This window comes from Trachurus japonicus, chromosome 13, assembly GCF_045865225.1.
Source record: "Trachurus japonicus isolate A0001 chromosome 13, Traja_1.0".
In the NCBI taxonomy this organism is placed as follows: Eukaryota; Metazoa; Chordata; class Actinopteri; order Carangiformes; family Carangidae; genus Trachurus; species Trachurus japonicus.
This window is the reverse complement of record NC_140919.1, coordinates 39,010,916-39,028,436: the sequence shown is the minus strand read 5'-3', so window position 1 is coordinate 39,028,436 and position 17,521 is coordinate 39,010,916. Positions and strand designations below refer to the sequence as shown.

Here is a 17,521-nt window from a genome sequence, read left to right as displayed (position 1 = left end):
TTTTCCCCCTGCTCAAGACCTTGAAACAATTAAGACGTAAGGGGAATGTAGGAGTGTAATGTCAGCTCCTTGGCCAGACTGACACTCAAACCCGCCTCCCCCCCACCCCCCCCCCCCAGTCCAGTCCCTGTTCCCCGAACAAGGAGAACAGAGTGTGCTGATTTCTTCATCCAGGAACAGTCCATCTCATCTACTCTCGCTGCTCTCTCCGGCGCTACGGTACACAGCGCAGTAAACTCTCAACTCTCGCAACCCAGCGCTGTGAATGTTGTGGTCCTCTCCCAGCTTACCGACTGAAAAAACCTCAGTACAAGTTGTTTCATGTCTCTCCTGAATGTTGCATGTCACACAAGCCCGATGGGTACAGAACAGTTTAAATTAGTATTATCCCAATGATTAGTACAACAGCAGGACAAAAGATTGGAGCATGGTACAAACAATAATTACAACAACTGCTTTAAAGTATGCAAGTGTTATAATGAAAGGTAGAAACAAATGGTCTTTGTGACAATACGAAATCAGTGTGTTAGAAAATGAACTATAGTGTATAGGGGGTAGAGATGAATTGTTCGTGATTGCAAACGAGTTAGCGCAGTAGATGGCACTGGCTAGGAGAGACTGGAAGAAAATCTCGAGCATCTTGCGGCGCAGATTAAAAGATCTGAGCTTCTTCAGAAAGTAGAGTGGGCTCCTCGCCCTCCAGAGAGGGTACTAGGCAGATAGCCAGCTGACAATAACAAGAAACGGAGGAAAAAAAAGCAGCATGTTAAGCACAAATGACGTAATTGTTAAGTAATCAGCAAAAAATAAATTTCTGCTTATTGTTTCAGCTCTGAAAATAAAAACGCACACTTTGCAAACGCGTCTTTGTCACGTGAAGTTTGACCGCTCGTTACTTGTGGCGTCTTCCTCTTCAGTGTACAGCCGTCCAATCGCACTGGAAGAAAAGTGGGAGTTGTTTGTGAAATGAAAGTGAATTCTGATCATGTTTGAAAGTTTTGAACCGCAGGTTGGCTTTCTTAACGTTACGTTCACGGCAATATTGTTACATATTTGTCATAGCCTGTTCCCTTGTCTGATATAAAAATCAGTGATACAGATAACACAAAGCCACAATACCTGCTCTCAGCTGGTTTCAGGCTTTCGCAACACTGCTGTTCTCCTTCACTGGGGGACTCGGTGCAACTCTACACCACTGGGACGTTGCAAGTGTTAACTGGGATGATTCTGTGGTTGAGTCATGGTGGTGTAACGTAATGGCTAAGAACAGTGTGCCAATCAATCAGCCAGCCGGCCGGGCCAGCTAGACGCTTGTGCGGTGTCGGCCCCCTTTTACATAGTCCAACCTTCCCTGGTGGTTAGCAGCTTTGAAAAATGTGCTCGGCTTCAACTGTTGCTATAAACACGGCTGTAGCAACACACGGGCCGAGTAACTTCTGGGTCAAACAAATTGTAGCGCAGCGTACTGTATTGTATTCGAAGCAAGTTTGCAGCTGCACAAGCTGCTAAGACACGGCGGCGTGGGGTAAAAGTGCAGCTAAGGGCACACTGGTTCTGCTCATTATGGGGGGAAAAACTGAGTTGGCTGAGCCGTCAGGGACAAGTTAGAAAAATGTGATGTAAGCAGCCGTTTGTGGGAAGAATGTGCAGCAGGGAGTTAATGTTGGCACCCAGAGCCTTGGGCTGTTTCCTAACGCTGTGACTAAAGACAGGACATTTGTGGACACAAATAAGAGCAGGAGAGGAGGTGACCTGCAGAATGTGTTGAGAAAATGAACTTCAGCTCTTGTGAGAGCCCCAAAATTGCTTCAAGTTTAATCGAATGTACCAAAAAGGAATTATCTGTGATGTGGCATTTACGCTTGGGAAGCTCGATAGTGTCCAAATTGAACGAAGGACATTATGATAATTAGATTTAAAGATGTGTTGAAAAAACAGAACAACTTTAATCGCTAAACACAGCACATGAAATTTGTTTAGTTTTGGGGGATTTTTGAGTTGACTTCCCACTCAGATCATTAATTTGACAAATATATTCCAGTACAGGGAGCATGAAAGAAAATAATGACCAACCACAGGGCCTATTTTTTTTGAAAACACACCTGTTTCACTTTAAGACTCCATCAGCGGGGTGTATGGGTAAAGATGCCGTGTGGCAGGCAGGAATGCGGTGCAGGCGGTAGGGGCGTAGGTAGGCCAAAGCGGCACAGCCGGGAAAACTGTAATCCTGTTAAGAACCCAGCTGTGTCTGACGTCAAACCCATCCAGCCACTAACTAGAGGTGAGGAGCTCTCATTAGGAGAGGAGGAAGTGTGTAGACACGCTGTTCAGGAAAAGTGATGACAGAGGAAACAAAGAAAAAGAAAATGAGCAGGTTTTAAGCTTCTCAGTGTTATTTCTGCCCCACCTCCTCTGGGCTGCTTTGATGAGGACTTGAGGGTTTGTAGCTTTAATTCACTTCAGCATAGCTGCAACATGACATACTCTGTGTAATCAAACATTAAACCGCCCCCTCACTTTGAAAAAAAATTGAGAAAAATATGAGAGTCTACAAAAATGTTGTCTCATGGTCTCATGTTTTGTTCTTTCCTGTCCCTCGCAGACTGTGAGCACCTGATCCGCAGGATGTTGGTGTTGGATCCGTCGAAGCGTCTGTCTGTGGCTCAGATCAAGGAGCACAAGTGGATGGCTCTGGACGTCCCGGTACAGAGGCCCGTCCTGTACCAACAGCCGCTGTCCGCCGAGGGCGAGGCGGGCGTGGGAGAGTACAGCGAACAGGTCCTTCGCCTCATGCACAGCCTTGGCATCGACCAGCACAAGACCATAGAGGTGAGTGCCTGCTTTTTATTTGCTCAACAGGGATAAGAAGAGGTGCGGTTTGAAGGTCCACGCTCCACACTTCCAGTGCTGAAAGTACCTATGTGTAATCTGTCTGTCCAGCAATGTGATGGGGCAACATATACTGACAAGTAGAGGATAAAAACATGTGGAATCATGTTCTCATTCTTGTGGAGCCGGGGGGGGGGTGGGGGTTAGTAATGCAGGGGCCCTGGGCAAACCCAGACATGGGGCCTCACTTGTGCCGTAATCTCACCCTTACTTGAGAAAATAATTGGCTGCTAACATGAACAGCCGCTGGGGGGAAGTAACATTTGCTCTGCAGCACAAAGCTGAGGTTCTTGTGCTCTACTTGAGTATGTGTGCATAGGCCACGTCTACATCTACATCATTACATTTATTTGGCAGCAATGATAAGACGACTGAGGACATTTTGCTCATGACTGCATGATATAAATAAAGGATATAGTAGTGTAATGCATTTATTTTTATTTTATTTATGAATATATGATTATTATTTACATTTGAGCATCATAATATCATTCAAAATGTAGTGACATAATATTCATATGGAGCCTATTTTTTACTGCATGCACACAGCAGCCTGCTTGTTCTGACATCCAGTAGTGCACTCATGGGAAATGCAGTTCACAATGTAGGTCTCCTTACTGTTTTGTGTCAATAGTATAGATTTGAATGAAGCTTTACGCAAAAGGTATTGAACCAATTTGTACTGAGCTTCATTGATGGGCGCGGCGTTGGACCAGGGAGGAACCCTTGGAAATTCAGGGCAAATCCAGGTCATTAATTATGAAGCTGTTTTTTTTTTTTCTCTCTGGTGTTTGACATCACCTTGGCAGAGAGGCCTGTGCTCTCCGAATGCCCTTCCAGCTGTATTTTCACTCCAGTCGCTGTTTTCCTCAGCTGCTGCGGCGGCCGGTGGTAACCCACTTTCACACGGGGCGGATAATTAAAAGAACCGTCTCGTATCCCGTATATCTTCAGAGCTGTCACACTAGTCAAGTCATCCAAAATGAAAGGCGTGCTTCTTGTTAATAGCTTCATTTACGCACAACTGTCGTTTTTTTTTTTCACACACCGCCTCGTGTCGTCTTCCAGTCCCTGCAGAACAAAAGCTACAACCACTTCGCTGCTATCTACTACCTGCTGGTGGAGCGGCTCAAGGCCCACCGCTGCAGCTTCCCCGTCGAACAGAGGCTCGACGCCCGCCAGCGACGGCCCAGCACCATCGCCGAACAGACCGTCGCCAAGGTAACTGTGGGGTGTCTGGCTGACGGGGGGTTCTGAATAATGTATACGGAGATTATCATCAACGCCTCCCTGATCAAAGTTCCATTATTCACACCTGCACCCGGGAACAAACAACTGGACAGACATTCATTCATTCATCCGTGCTGCCAGGTTCTGTCTGTCTTCACCTGCTCTCTCGCCGTCTTTTTTTTTGCACCTTTCAGCCTTGATCTTAATGCATCTCCCTCGGTTACATAATTCATCATCTCTTTTCTTTTCCCACTGTCTCTCTTCTCACCGACATTTTTTTTTTCTTTCATTTTCCTCACACTTCGAAATCTGGCGTTCTCTCGCGTCTTGTTTGGATTATAAAGTAAAATTCACCACAGCTCAATTTAGTTACATGTTTATTATAGACTATGAATTGAAGAGGGTTTTTTTTTATGTACTACCAAAGAGTCTCACGGTCTCTCCTCTTTTTTTCTCCCCCCTCTCCATCTCCCTGCAGTCAACCAGTGGTTCGGCCCAGGTGGGTTTGCTCCCACAGGGTGTCCGCCTGTTGCGCTCGCCAGCTGTGCCCCAAGCCTCCTCCGACGCTTTCACCTTCCCCCAGTCGGCATGTTCTCTGGAGCAGACTTTCATGGTGGAGGACATCAGCACGCCCAAAGTAGGTCCAGCACTAATTCCCTTAAAATGGGATGCACCGGATGTTGTAGGGGTGGGTGGGTTGGGTGGGGGTGTTTGTATATATGTGTTCTGAGAAAAATCAAAAATATTGTCTTTCTATATTACTGTCTCTTTGTACCTTGTTTTCAATAAAAAGATAGTTGAAAAAAAAAAAAAAGTAGGTCCAGCACTAATACAAACAGGTTGTTTGGGACAAAGATGCCTTTTTGTTTCCCTGTTCCATCCTGTTATCATATGACTGCTCGCTCAGTCACATCTGGCCTTCCGGTTATGGATGCTGTAGTTATTACGGTCATTATCAGTTTGAACAAGTATGTCCTGAAAAAATTATCCCGCTAAGCTTGACAATGATTCACTTTGATAAGCATACCCACCCACTGTGAATCAGAAATGCTTTTGTGCGCACCCATGTGTGTGTGGTTTTGTGTGTGTGTGGTTTTGTGTGTGTGTGTGTGCCCAACTCCTTTGAGGATTGGAGCGTCGGCTCCGTCAACCTGCCAGAGTGCAGCTAACTTGTTCTCTTATGTAAGCACTCAGCCAGCACACATCAGACAGGACAGCTGCTTGTCCTGCATGGCTCCTGGATCCACATACACACACACACACACACACACACACACACACACACACACACACACACTACTCTCTCCCTCTATCTGATCATTCGTGCCAACCAGCGACCTTTTCCTCCAGGCCTGTTGTTGAGCTGACCGACGATTACAGAACACAGACACCAGCGGTCTGAGTTGATGGCCTCACACGCCTGCAGGGCTTCACACAGACAAACACACACACACACACACACACACACACAAACACATGCACGTACAACCTCCCAACACACATTCACATAAATGCAGTATCATCCTTCAAGATGTCTTTTCCATCCCACCCCTTCTCCTGTCTTCATTTAAGAGTGATGCGCACATTGTTGTGTGTGTGCGCCTGTGTGTGTGTGTGTGTGTGTGTGTGTGTGAGTGTGTGTGGTACTCGGAGCAGAGCACAGACAGAGTGCGTGTTATCTGCATGAATGGAGCACGGTTATGTAAGCCGTCCTGTGATGGTGATGTGACCTAATGCTGAGCTGAGTGAACACACATGGACAGGAAGCTGCTGCGCGGAGGCTCCAGCGATCTCGCAGCCGTGACTTCCCACCCATCAGCCAGCAGCTTATCTTCTCTTTTTTAGCTTTTGCCGTTCTTTTTCCTTCTCCTGCTCTTTTGCCTCTTTCCCCTTTTTCCATTTACCCCCTCCCCCCCTCTCCCCCACCCCACCCTCTCTCTCTCTCTCTCTCTCTCTCTCTCCCTCCTCTTCTTCATCCTTGAACTTCTGTCTCCCCTCATGACCCCACCCCTTTTCATCGCCTATTTCTCAATGTCATTTTCCTCCTCCCGTCCTCTGTGTGTGTGTGTGTGTGTGTGTGTGTGTGTGTGTGTGTGTGTGTGTGTGTGAGTAAGTTGTGTGTGTGTGTGTGTGTGTGTGTGTGTGTGTGTGTGTGTGTGAGTCGGTTGAGTAACAGCATTCCTATCCCAGCACACTACAGAAAGCAGATGGGGGACTGGGCAAAGTTGCTCTTTCTAGACCAACACCAGGCTTTCCGGTTACTGCAGCAACTCATGCAGATGATCTTTGTGTGTGTGTGAATGCGTGTGATTTTGTGTGTGTGTGTGTGTGTGTGTCAGTCACACAGCACTTTCAGTCAAAGCTCGCTTCCTGGCCCTGCATTCCTTTATCCCCACCCTCCACCTCTACGCCAACACACAGGCAGGCCTGCGTGCTGTAACAAACACACAGACCAACCGTGGTGAGTGAGTGAGTGGGGGGGGGACGGAGGGGGAGAGAGACTAATGGAGCCTTCGTTCTCTGTGTGGCGGTCTCCTTTCTCTATAAAAGTGCATTTGAAAATGCCTCGTGTGTCTAACAGCCATCGTCCCCATGTGAATGTGTCCTGCTTTCTTCTTCCAGTCGATACTGAATGTGAAGTCATTGTTCTTCTCTCTCACTCCTCCATCTAGGTGAATGGCTGCCTGCTGGATCCCCTTCCTCCCCCCACTGTCCTCCGCAAGTCCTCCACCTCGTCGCCTAGCAACATGATGGAGACGTCGATCGATGAGGGCATCGAGACCGAGGAGCCCGACTCGGAGGACGATCCGCCCCACCTGCTCTCGGCCTATCAGACGGCTCGGTTCGGCCAACGAAGACACACCCTCTCCGAGGTCACCAACCAGCCCGGGCCGTCGAACCAAGGTATGATGATGTCACCTGATCCAACGCAGTGAAACGCATCCTGTACTGAAGCAGCGTTCTTACGGATCCTTAAAAAGCCCAAGATGAATTTCCCTCCTGGGACAAATAAAGTTGATTTGATTTGATTTGATTTGATTTGATTTGAAAAAGTCTTAAAAGGCATTGAATTCAGTAATCTAAAAACAAGGCCTTAATTGGCATTAAAATGTCTTAAATCAATTTTTCAAACGTCTTAAAGGTGTACAGAAAAGAAAACTGAATTTGAGCCCACTCTGGATCATAAAATTAATGTGATAACTCATCTTTCAGACGATGTAGGCCAAACTTTGTGCAAAATTCTATTTTTGAGTAAATTCGGGCTGAAAGTGTGTTTTTTTTTTTTTCGCATTGGATAATGCAGGCGCACGGATTATACGTCAGCCTGTACACGATTTATCAACCACTGATATTGGATCCGTCATCCGTCATTCAAACGTCTGAGACACGCACACACACACACCGAGCTCGGTCTCGCCCCAAGCTTTGAATATCCCGCAGGCTCGATAACGACCAATCAAATTCGTTTTCCTTACTCGGGTAAACTCGTGTTGCAGCTCGTGACAACTCGGCGCGACAAACAGGACAAACGGCCATTTCTGTACACCTTTAAAAATGTTAACACTTGGCAAGTGGGATTTTATGATTATAATTAGTCTCAAATCTCAAAATAATTGGTAACATTCTGACATAGAGAAGTTAGTGGCGGCCGTCACTGCTAAATTTCTCACCGCCACCAGCTGCAGCTCCCAAATCAGTTTTTTTCCCCCCCAATCATTCATGTAGCAGTCACTTTACCTTGGACCACATAGGAAAGTGGGTAAAATTGTTCCTAACCCTATGTAATAGATGTGGTGATGTTTTTGTTTTGTTTTTTTGCATTTGTGTTTATTGTGAAGTTGGTCTTAAATTTCATTTCAAGTGGCATTAAGCTGTAGGAAGGGACCCTGTGAAGGAAAGCTGTTTTCTTGAATATTCTGATGCAATTTCGTCCTCTAGGTAAATTATACGCTCTCGGACACAACCCCTCCATGGGGAGCGTGGACTCGGACATCGGCTACGACATGGGCTCAATGCACAGCGACCTCGGCCTGCTGGAGGACCCCCCCTCCCTCAGCGAAGTGGTACCACCCAACAGCTCCGCCCCCGCCGTCACTCCCTCGCCTTTCCTGAGCGCCCGCCCCACCAACCCCGCCATGGCCGCCCTGACTTCCCAGCACAGGGAGGCGCACAACCGCTCGCCCATCAGCTTCCGAGAAGGACGCCGCGCCTCCGACACCTCCCTCACCCAAGGTCAGAGCCACTAGCGTTAATTAGTCTTTTTCCTAATTCCATATGCAGTCGATCCCCCCCTCTACTCGCTCCATCGCTCAAATTAACCGCTCCTCCGTACGCACTCAGACTACATTGACTTTATAATGGGTTAAATGTCTTCCTCAATAAACCAAAGTACTGCATCCGAGGGTCGACCTCAATCTGCATATGGGCTTCTGCTACCTTGGTGGTGGAAAGTCTCCTTCCTTGTGCTATATGACATTGTGTTGTCAGCACAGTTTAGTTAATGAGATGATGGGAGGCTGCAGAGAAAGAGGATGAAGTTCCTCATAAGTAAGTCTGAATTACATCAAAGTGTGTTGGGGATTTATTACATTATGTTAAAAAAAAACATGTTCTAAATCTTTTTGTGGCACCACATAGTGTCTCTTTTATGGATCCTCATCTGTGCTTGGCTTGAGGCGGCACTAGAATTCAGTTTCATTTAAAAGGTTTACAGGTCTTGAATGTAATTCACAAAAGTCTTAAGCAATCTGTCTTCCCGAGTGTAGGCAGTAGTGTCGGTTGTTAAATATTTTTTTGTACATGGTTGCAGGCTGATGGGAGATTACGTGAATTTTGTACAACAGGAGCTTCGGTACTTTTCAGTGGAGTTTCAGTCAGCACTGTCAGACTTGTCACAAATACTGTCACTACTGATAGGAAGTGTTAGAAAAGTGTTGTCTATTCATTTATTTAAATCATGATTTATTAGCTAATCCTATTTCCTTTTAAGGTTGTGTCAATTTAATTGATTACATCATTAGGAATAATTGTTTAGTTTAGTTTATTTAGATCCCCATTAGCTTTTGCCACGCAGCAGCTATTCTTCCTGGGGTCTTTTCATCATAATAAATGACAAATACAAACCATTAACACACAACACATATACATAAATACATAAAACAGAAAATACATACAGAAAACACATACTCAATACAAAAACAAAACATCCAAGACAAACACTTAACATATGTTACCCGCTCCTACATTGAATCACTACGCAACAAGAATACCAGGACCCAATTTACAAATAGGCTACTAATGGTCAAAATTGCGATCAAAATAATAATCTCTTAGTTTCATTTTAAAACTAACCATGTTTCTTTGTTGTATAACATAATTCGGAAGGGCTTTCCACTCCTTCATAGCTCGATATAATACTGTACCTTGAGAGAGTGCCCTGGGTAAAATAAAATAACCTCCAGCAGCATGTCGAGTTGAATAATTATGTATGTTTGAACTAAAAGACAATTTTCTATACAAAATGTATGGCATTTTAGTTGTTATTATATTTTTAAGAAAAACCATCAACAAATATGACAATCTGTGCTTAACATCCAGCCAACCAAGACTGGCATGCATTTGACAAATATTCGACCTTATTCCACACATAAGTGCAACACGTGCTGCTTTATTTTGTATAAGTTGCAGTTTTCTGATGTTGGCTAGTGAGGTATTGTTGTGTGTAGTGCGGCGAAATACTGAAAAAGCTACTTTAATTGTAAAAAATATACTGAGTTTTATTCTACGTGGTGCTGAAAAGATCTTAGATTGAACATGCTGAGCTGCAGAAACTTAGAGTTTATTTAGAGTTTATTTATTTAGCACACAAATTTCAATGGTGCAAGGAGGGAACGAAGCCGGTTGACTTGTACATAGGTTCCACCCCTATAACAAATTACAACAAGACAAATTTCAATGGCTAACAAATAAACATAAAAAAAGAGATAAAGTGCATACATAATCAATGTTATATGAGCAAAAATGAACAGAAATGAGAAAAAAATAAAGAAATAAAGTGCAAAGTGATTCTGTAACTAATAAAGACAGTAGAGAATACAAAAAAATAATTAATTAAACTCATAAAAAGACAAAGTAAGGATGTGGGATATGGAGAGAACGAAAGAGAGAGAGAAAAGAGCGGGAAATTCAAGAGAAGTTGAGATGTATTTTTAACTGCTTTTTAAAAAGTGAAAAAGTGAAACTAAACTGTTTGTCATGAGTCGGACTTCAAACTTCCCAGAGGGCAATGCTAAATCGGTAGAGATGTTTTTTAAGCCCTTAATAGACCATAATGCAATAATATCCTCATTACTATATCACCGCTTGAAAGCAGCAAGTTCAGAGCTGCCGAGAGACGACGTTTGACATGTAGGAAATCACATCTCAGGAGTGGAAGTTGTCACAGGTCGGGAGAAACAGTTTGAAATCACTGAGCGCTCTAATATAAGTGTCAATGAGATGCCAGATCGGATCCATCTCCTTCAGCCCGGGCAGCGCAGAGAGCTGGATGTAGGAAGTGTCACAGCGCATATGTCTGAGGCTCCAGGGTCTACACGGCACCAGTCAAGAGGAAGAGCTCTGATTCTCATGACACAGACGCAACACCCCTGCTGCAGCTGCTCCCTCACACCCCTTCTGCACACACACACACACACTTATATATATGTGTATACTGCCTTCTGGATACCTCATTCCCACCCTCTCATTTACCCCCCTTCCTCTATTTCACACACTCTTTCGCACACTTTTTTTTCTCTCCCTCCTCTCCCTTCCCTTCCCTTCTCTCATCCTCTCCAGTGACGACTCCATCGGTGATTCACGTTATGAATCACAGACAGATATTTGAAGGTTTCAGCCCACATATCTCCTTCTTTCTTTCTCTCTCTCTCTCGCTCTCTTCCCCCCTTCCATCCCTCTCTTCCTTCTCCCTCTGGTGCTGCTCATTCTGTCTTGCGTCTCTCTCTCTCTCTCTCTTTTTCAAAGTTTCAGACTGTGGCAGGCAGGATTTGTCTCTGCTCCACATCACAGAGAAAGAAGTGCCAGAATATAAGAGGGAATGTTAAACAACCCGCGTCTCGCTCTCCGTCTTTTTCCCTTTACAGCTACATTATGTTGTGCCTGCAGGTTCTAAAGCACCTGCGCTTCAGCCAAGGAGAAAGTATAATTACAGCTTAAAAACTGTGCGTTACCTCTCTGGCTCTGCGCTGTGTACATCCCCAGTTGGTATTTGCAGTTATTTATTTATTTATTTATTTACTTCTTCTTTATAATCCTCTTTGGAGAGTGTTGATGCGGTGGATTCTTTTGCGTCAGACTGCTGACTCCGGTTTTAAATAACTCCCACCACCATCGCAGTGAGTCAGGTCCTATCGTTCACAGCTACAGCTCGTCACCACTGGATGGGTCTTAGTACCAAACCTTCTTGCTTGTTGCACATACACACACACACACACAAACGCACACACCCACGGCGTGTCATGACGTACAGTCTGTCACATTGTTAAATTGAGCGATGCAAAATCCCAACCGGTCGACCAGTTTGCGAACGTCAGTGAGGATTAAGTCAGGGTATAGAGCTTTTTACATCCTGTTATCATGCTGCAAAAAAAAAAAACATAGTGACTCTGTTCTGTTTGCAGGGTTCTTACGGATCCTTAAAAAGTCTTAAAAGGCATTGAATTCATTAATCTAAAAACAAGGCCTTAATTGGCATTAAAATGTCTTAAATCAATTTTTCAAAGGTCTTAAAAATGTTAACACTTGGTAAGTGGGATTTTATGATTGTAATTAGTCTCAAATCTCAAAATAATTGGTAACATTCCGACATAGAGAAGTTAGTGGCGGCCGTCAACGCTAAATTTCTCACCGCCACCAGCTCCCGAGTCAAGTGTTTTTTTTTTCCGGACTTTTTATGCATTTATTTTGAAAGGACAGCTGGAAAGAGACACAATCCAATGTTCATGTAGCAGTCACTTTACCTTGGAAGTGGGTAAAATTGTCCCTAACCCTATGTAATTGATGTGGTGTTTTTTTTCTGCATTTGTGTTTATTGTGAAGTCGGTCTTAAATTTCATTTCAAGTGGCTTTAAAAAAGTCTTTAAAAGTCTTAAATTTAACTTGGCTTAAGCTGTAGGAACCCTGTGTTTGTGTGTCCTCAGGTCTGGTTGCGTTTCGTCAGCACCTCCAGAACTTGGCGAGGACCAAAGGCATCCTGGAGCTGAATAAAGTACAGATGCTGGTGGAGCAGATGGGCTCGGGCGAAGGGGCCGTCATGGGCCCCCTGGGACCACAGCACCACTTGCACAACCTCCTGGAGGTTAGTCCGAAAGTGCAATCACCCCCCAAAAAAAACACCCACTCACCCTTCACTCACACACATTCAAGACGTTCCCTCTTCCTCTAATCTACCCTGTTCTCGGCCTCAGTCAATCTACTACCGTCGCACGGTGTTGCCCCCCCCCCAAAAAAAAAAAAAAACCCCATACAGACACCCAGGATGTTGTGTAACCCCAGGAGAGGCAGCCAACTGTGGCTTGTTTACTGTCTCCCATCCCCCTGGGGGCCTGGGGCCTGGAGCCTGGAGCCTAGGCCAAAGTGAATACAGCCATTGTTGAAGTCAGTCAGACTTACCCATAGTAGTGACTGGCACTCAATAGGCAAAGCTGCAATCGCACAAAGACGAGCACACATAATGCACATAACGATGCGTCGACTCGCAGCGCACGCCGCAGCAGGAACCGTCTGAGGAAAGTCCGACGGGCTTCCCGAAGAAAAGGACACACACACACACAAAAAAGAAATCAATGGCAGGAGCGGATAAGATCTAGTTGTTTTCCCCTTGTCCATCTCTTTTTAATGCAATAACGCAGGTCCTCGTTGGTTACGATGCTCAGTCCCACATCATCCATTTAATTTGCTTTCATTTCATTTAACTAATATGAAATCCCTGCGGTACATGCCATTTAGAGGAAAGCATCTGGCTGATCAGTCACCACACAGGCATTTGGGCAGGAGACAGCACGGATAATCCAGTTAGACCACACGACGAAGCACCCAGACCCCGACACGGCTTTATTAACCGACAGGAGATGGCATCTGGGATAACGCGCGCCCTTGAGCGTGTGTGTGCACAGATACACGGGCATGCACGTCCCCCCCTAATTCTAACGCTTTATGTTTTTCGATCAAAAGGGTGAGGCATCCAAGCACCAGGAGGGCTTAGCTTTATACCAAGGCGGGCCGCAGCCGCCCCTCCTGTCCCGACGACAGAGTCTGGAGACACAATACCTCACTCATAGACTACAGGTACAGTCCAACACCAAGCAACACTCACTCACTAACTAACTGCCTGACACAGCCTGGTCTTATCAAGCCAAACGGCTCATTTACGTAACATTCAGTGATATGGTTTGGAAATGTAACACTTATCAGCTCTGCCATGATGCAACGATAACGCTTCAGTGTGTGGCCAGTTATGGTAGTTCTCCTGAAAGCAGTCATCAGTCCTAATCTCTCTTCTGCCCAGAAGGCCAGCGTCTTGGCTAACAGTCCTGCTAGCTGCCAACTTTTCTGTAAGGAGACTCCTCGAAGTTTAGAGCAACAGCTGCAGGAGCACAGGTAAATCACACATTCTTTTTTTTTTTTTTTACCCTTGTGGTTATTTAGCGATTGCAAATAAATACAAAGAGGAAGTAGTAGTCATAAAGCAGAGAAGAAAAAGAAGAGCAACACAGGAATGAAACTCGGTGCCAAAGCCACATTGCTTCATTTGATAATAAAACTTGAAATGCCATTTAGTTTCAAGTCATGCATTCTCCCATCATGTTTATTTTGCTAATCAGCTTATCAGCTTTTTTTTGTTTTGTTTTTTTCGCCCTATCTTTGTCTGTAGAGACTGACACAAACCTCCCTAGTCATTTATAGTCGACACTTAAAGGGATAGTTCAACATTTTGGTTCAAATTGGCCCATTGCGATATTCTTTATAGTCTTTAATTGTCAGTGCAAGCTATTTTTAGAACGGCGGAGTAGAGCCATGAGCTGCTCAGAGCTACGCTACGGAGGCTAATGGGATTTCTTGGTAAAGGCAAATGCCGAGACTGCTTGCCGAAAATCTGCCCCTGACGGGAACGTGCGTCAGCGATTTTGCATGAATTTAACTTAAAAACAACTCAGTCTTTTAATGTTCTGTTATTATCTCATCGCATGGTGAATGTACAGGTCACAACTTGTCCATGAGATTTTGTAGTTGTTGGATTGTGTTTTGGGCAGCTCACGGCTCTGCTCCGCCATTCTAAAAATAGCTTGCACCGACAATTAAAGGTAACAAATCTAATTCTAAAACTATAGGAATTATGGCAATGGGCCAATTTGCCAAAATGTTGAACTATCCCTTTAGGTGTTGGGTACTGGCAGTTCAAATTTTTTTCACATTGATCAAAGAAAGAGTTGTTATGTCTGTAACCAGATCAACACTCATGTGTACATCTGTCTCAGTGTCATCCACACATGTCCTGCTGTTGTTGTTAGTCATGGAAGTAAGAATGTTGACCATGATGTTAAGACCAGACCAAGCTGTGTGAGAAGACTGTGTGGCCCAGTCAACAATGTGCACAACAGATCTTTCATAATAAAACGGTGGTGTGGTCACCAATGTACTGATCCAGGGCCAATCTAACAATAGCTCCAATAGGAAATAACCATCTTTATATTCAGCGTTTTAGTTTCCCAATTCCATTTTCATTCTGCATTTTGCTCGCCACTGCTTATTCATCTTTTTGTGGATCTGAAATGTTACATAATCTCATCTGAGTGTGCTCAAACGCTCTCCCTGCAGACTGCACCAGAAGAGGATGTACCTGCAGCAGTCGCAGGGCATGGGACTGCAGACCTACTTCAACCAGATGCAGATAGCTGAAGGGTCCTACCAGACGGGCGGCCCCGCTCTGGACCCGACGGCGTCTCAGAGTTCCCCTCAGGGCCCCCCCATGTCGGCCGCCCATCAGCCTCAGCCCCAGCAGCAGAGCAGTCCTCAGGCCTCGCCTCCTTTCAGCCACCCCCACAGTCTGAGCCCCCTGATGGAGCCGGGCGAGGGCCTGGTGTACGACCCCTACATGAGCCATCACCACTACGCGCAGCACCTGCCCCCCGGCCCCCACCTCCACCACCAGCTCCACCAGCCTCACGAAGCTTCGGCCGGCGGCCTGGGTTTCAGCTACGTGGCGGGCTGCGAGCAGCAAGGCCTGCTGGGGCCGTCCATCGAGGGGCTTCACCCGGAGCAGTACGAGTTCCCGCTGGAGCCCTCCTCGCTGGTGCCCCCCGCCCCGGGGGAGGCCGAGGCCAGGGTGTTGATGGGCGCGGGGCCCGAAGGCCTGAGTCTGCCCGAGCTGCAGAGCTCGCTCCTGGACAGTGAGATGATGGAGACGGTGGACTCGCAGCACGGCTTCGTACTGGTCAACTAAAGCCCGCCGAGAGGGGGAGAACAGAAAGCAGTATTAAGCAACGAGAAACTACACAGCGTGAAGAGCAGAGGGAGCGGAGATGTAAGCGGAGGCCACAAGCGTAGCAACAGGGAAGGAAAAGTGTTAATTTTTGTACGACTAATACAAACTTCATTTCTTAGTTGTGATGAACCTCAGACAACATTTCTACCAAAATCCTCCCGTAGCCGACCTCCCGTTCTCCCTCTCCTCCTCTGTTGTCGTTCTCATCGCCCCGACTCCCCCGCCCCTTGCGGGGGCAGGAACAGGTCCGACAGTGTGGCACCGCCTGAGAACGGTCACGCTCGACTTTAGCGAGGCCACCGTTGCCGCGGACGTTGCGCCACCTGCGAGGACATGGCTGTGCAGCCCCCGGGGGACGGGGGGGGACTCTGCGCAGTCTGGATGGCTGCAGCATTTCACCTACAAATGGTTTGAAAGTGAACTCATTTGGGACTGACTGACTGACTGGCAACCAAAAGCACAAAGGCTGGCAGTGCTTTTTGTATTTAAAATAGGACACCGTCTACAAACCATCTCAAAATACTTTTGTGCATTTTCTTTATTTCAATATATATATATATATACAGTATATATATATACAGTGTGTATATATATATGAGGAAAAAAATAACCAGTGAACAAGAGAAAATGGCCCTCATTTATCATGGTACCATGGATATCACCACAAGTTCAAGTGTTAAAAAGTGTCAATTTTTAGAACGTACTAATGTACTGCTACACTAATGTGAGTGCAAAGCTAACATGATTGTCGTGCATTGGTTTCAACACTAACATTTAGAGTATTCCTCAAAAAAACAACAACAGGTGAGTTTGTTTGTCATTTGCCTAAATAAATACTCTAAACATGTGGAGTGAAGCACCAGGTCACTGAGTACTAACTCAGCCTTGGTCAGCTTTTGATTCATTTGTGCTTTTTAACAGTGATAAACTCTCTCCAAGCTATTTTTTTTTGTTTACTTACTAATCAAAATAATAGTTATAGCTGCAGGCTTTGGAACATAACGGATAATGGACATAAATAAACCAGATTTTTTATTTAGTTTTTTTTTTTTTTTTGTAACTTGTAACTACTGAATCCTGATTTATTCCTTACACTACTGAACTGCTTTACCACCTTTCCATCCGATTGCACACAATCGCCAGGTTTCCTTGTGCTCAATATGAAGAGGATGATTACCTGTTTTTTGTTTTGTTTTTTTTGTTTTTTTCAGGCATAATGGCCACACGTCTGTTTAGCAGTTGATTTGTGGGTCATGCGTTTGCCTGATAAATGAGGGCTGATGTGATTAACGTGTGTTTGGTTGAGAAGTTGCTGTGTTAGACAGTCAATATTATTCTATTTTTGTGGCAATACTGAAGCAATATTATTCCTTAATGTGGAGGGATTATGAATGGAAGCCTCACCTGTACAGCCAGCTCTGATTGGTTCCTGGGGACCTCTGAGTCATCAGCAGTGACATCACTTGAGCTGATGATGTAACCAGGAGATAATCTCTCACTCATTCACCCTGTGTTTGTATCTGTGTGTATGTTTGTGTGTGTGTGAATGCGTGTGTGTGTGTGTGTGTGTGTGTGTTTGAGTGCGATTATGTTTGTTTGCACAACTCGGACTACGATTTTTTTTTTTTTTTGCATCCATCACATAATTTGTCGTCATTTCTGGAAAAAAAAAAAGACATAACACTGTATTGACGCCTTCATTTGAAATAACACACACTGTGCTTTTCCCTCACCGCACAGTCGTAGCTTTGAGATAAATTCTGGTTTACATCATTCAGTGCTCCAGTCATGCCTCTGTGTTGTTTCAATGACGAATCATGTTTAGAAGAGTGGAACGACCCCTTCAGAAGTCCCCTGCAT

At 45.3% G+C, this 17,521-nt stretch overlaps 1 protein-coding gene across 3 annotated transcripts in view; it reads left to right on the top strand.

Annotated features, from left to right (window-relative positions):
* Positions 1 to 15,868, top strand: part of sik2b (salt-inducible kinase 2b) — a 42,696-nt gene extending 26,828 nt beyond the window's left edge. For 2 of the 3 annotated variants that reach the window (XM_085796492.1, XM_085796494.1), the window contains 9 exons: positions 2,603 to 2,829; positions 3,958 to 4,110; positions 4,598 to 4,756; positions 6,792 to 7,023; positions 8,059 to 8,352; positions 12,318 to 12,475; positions 13,351 to 13,464; positions 13,685 to 13,776; positions 14,995 to 15,868. In XM_085796492.1, the coding sequence (XP_085652618.1) occupies positions 2,603 to 2,829; positions 3,958 to 4,110; positions 4,598 to 4,756; positions 6,792 to 7,023; positions 8,059 to 8,352; positions 12,318 to 12,475; positions 13,351 to 13,464; positions 13,685 to 13,776; positions 14,995 to 15,619 (2,054 nt within the window). In that variant the 3' untranslated portion in view covers positions 15,620 to 15,868. The remainder of the gene's footprint in view (positions 1 to 2,602; positions 2,830 to 3,957; positions 4,111 to 4,597; positions 4,757 to 6,791; positions 7,024 to 8,058; positions 8,353 to 12,317; positions 12,476 to 13,350; positions 13,465 to 13,684; positions 13,777 to 14,994) is intronic. The other variant, XM_085796495.1, reaches the window with a different exon arrangement.
* The last annotated feature ends 1,653 nt before the right edge of the window (positions 15,869 to 17,521 follow it).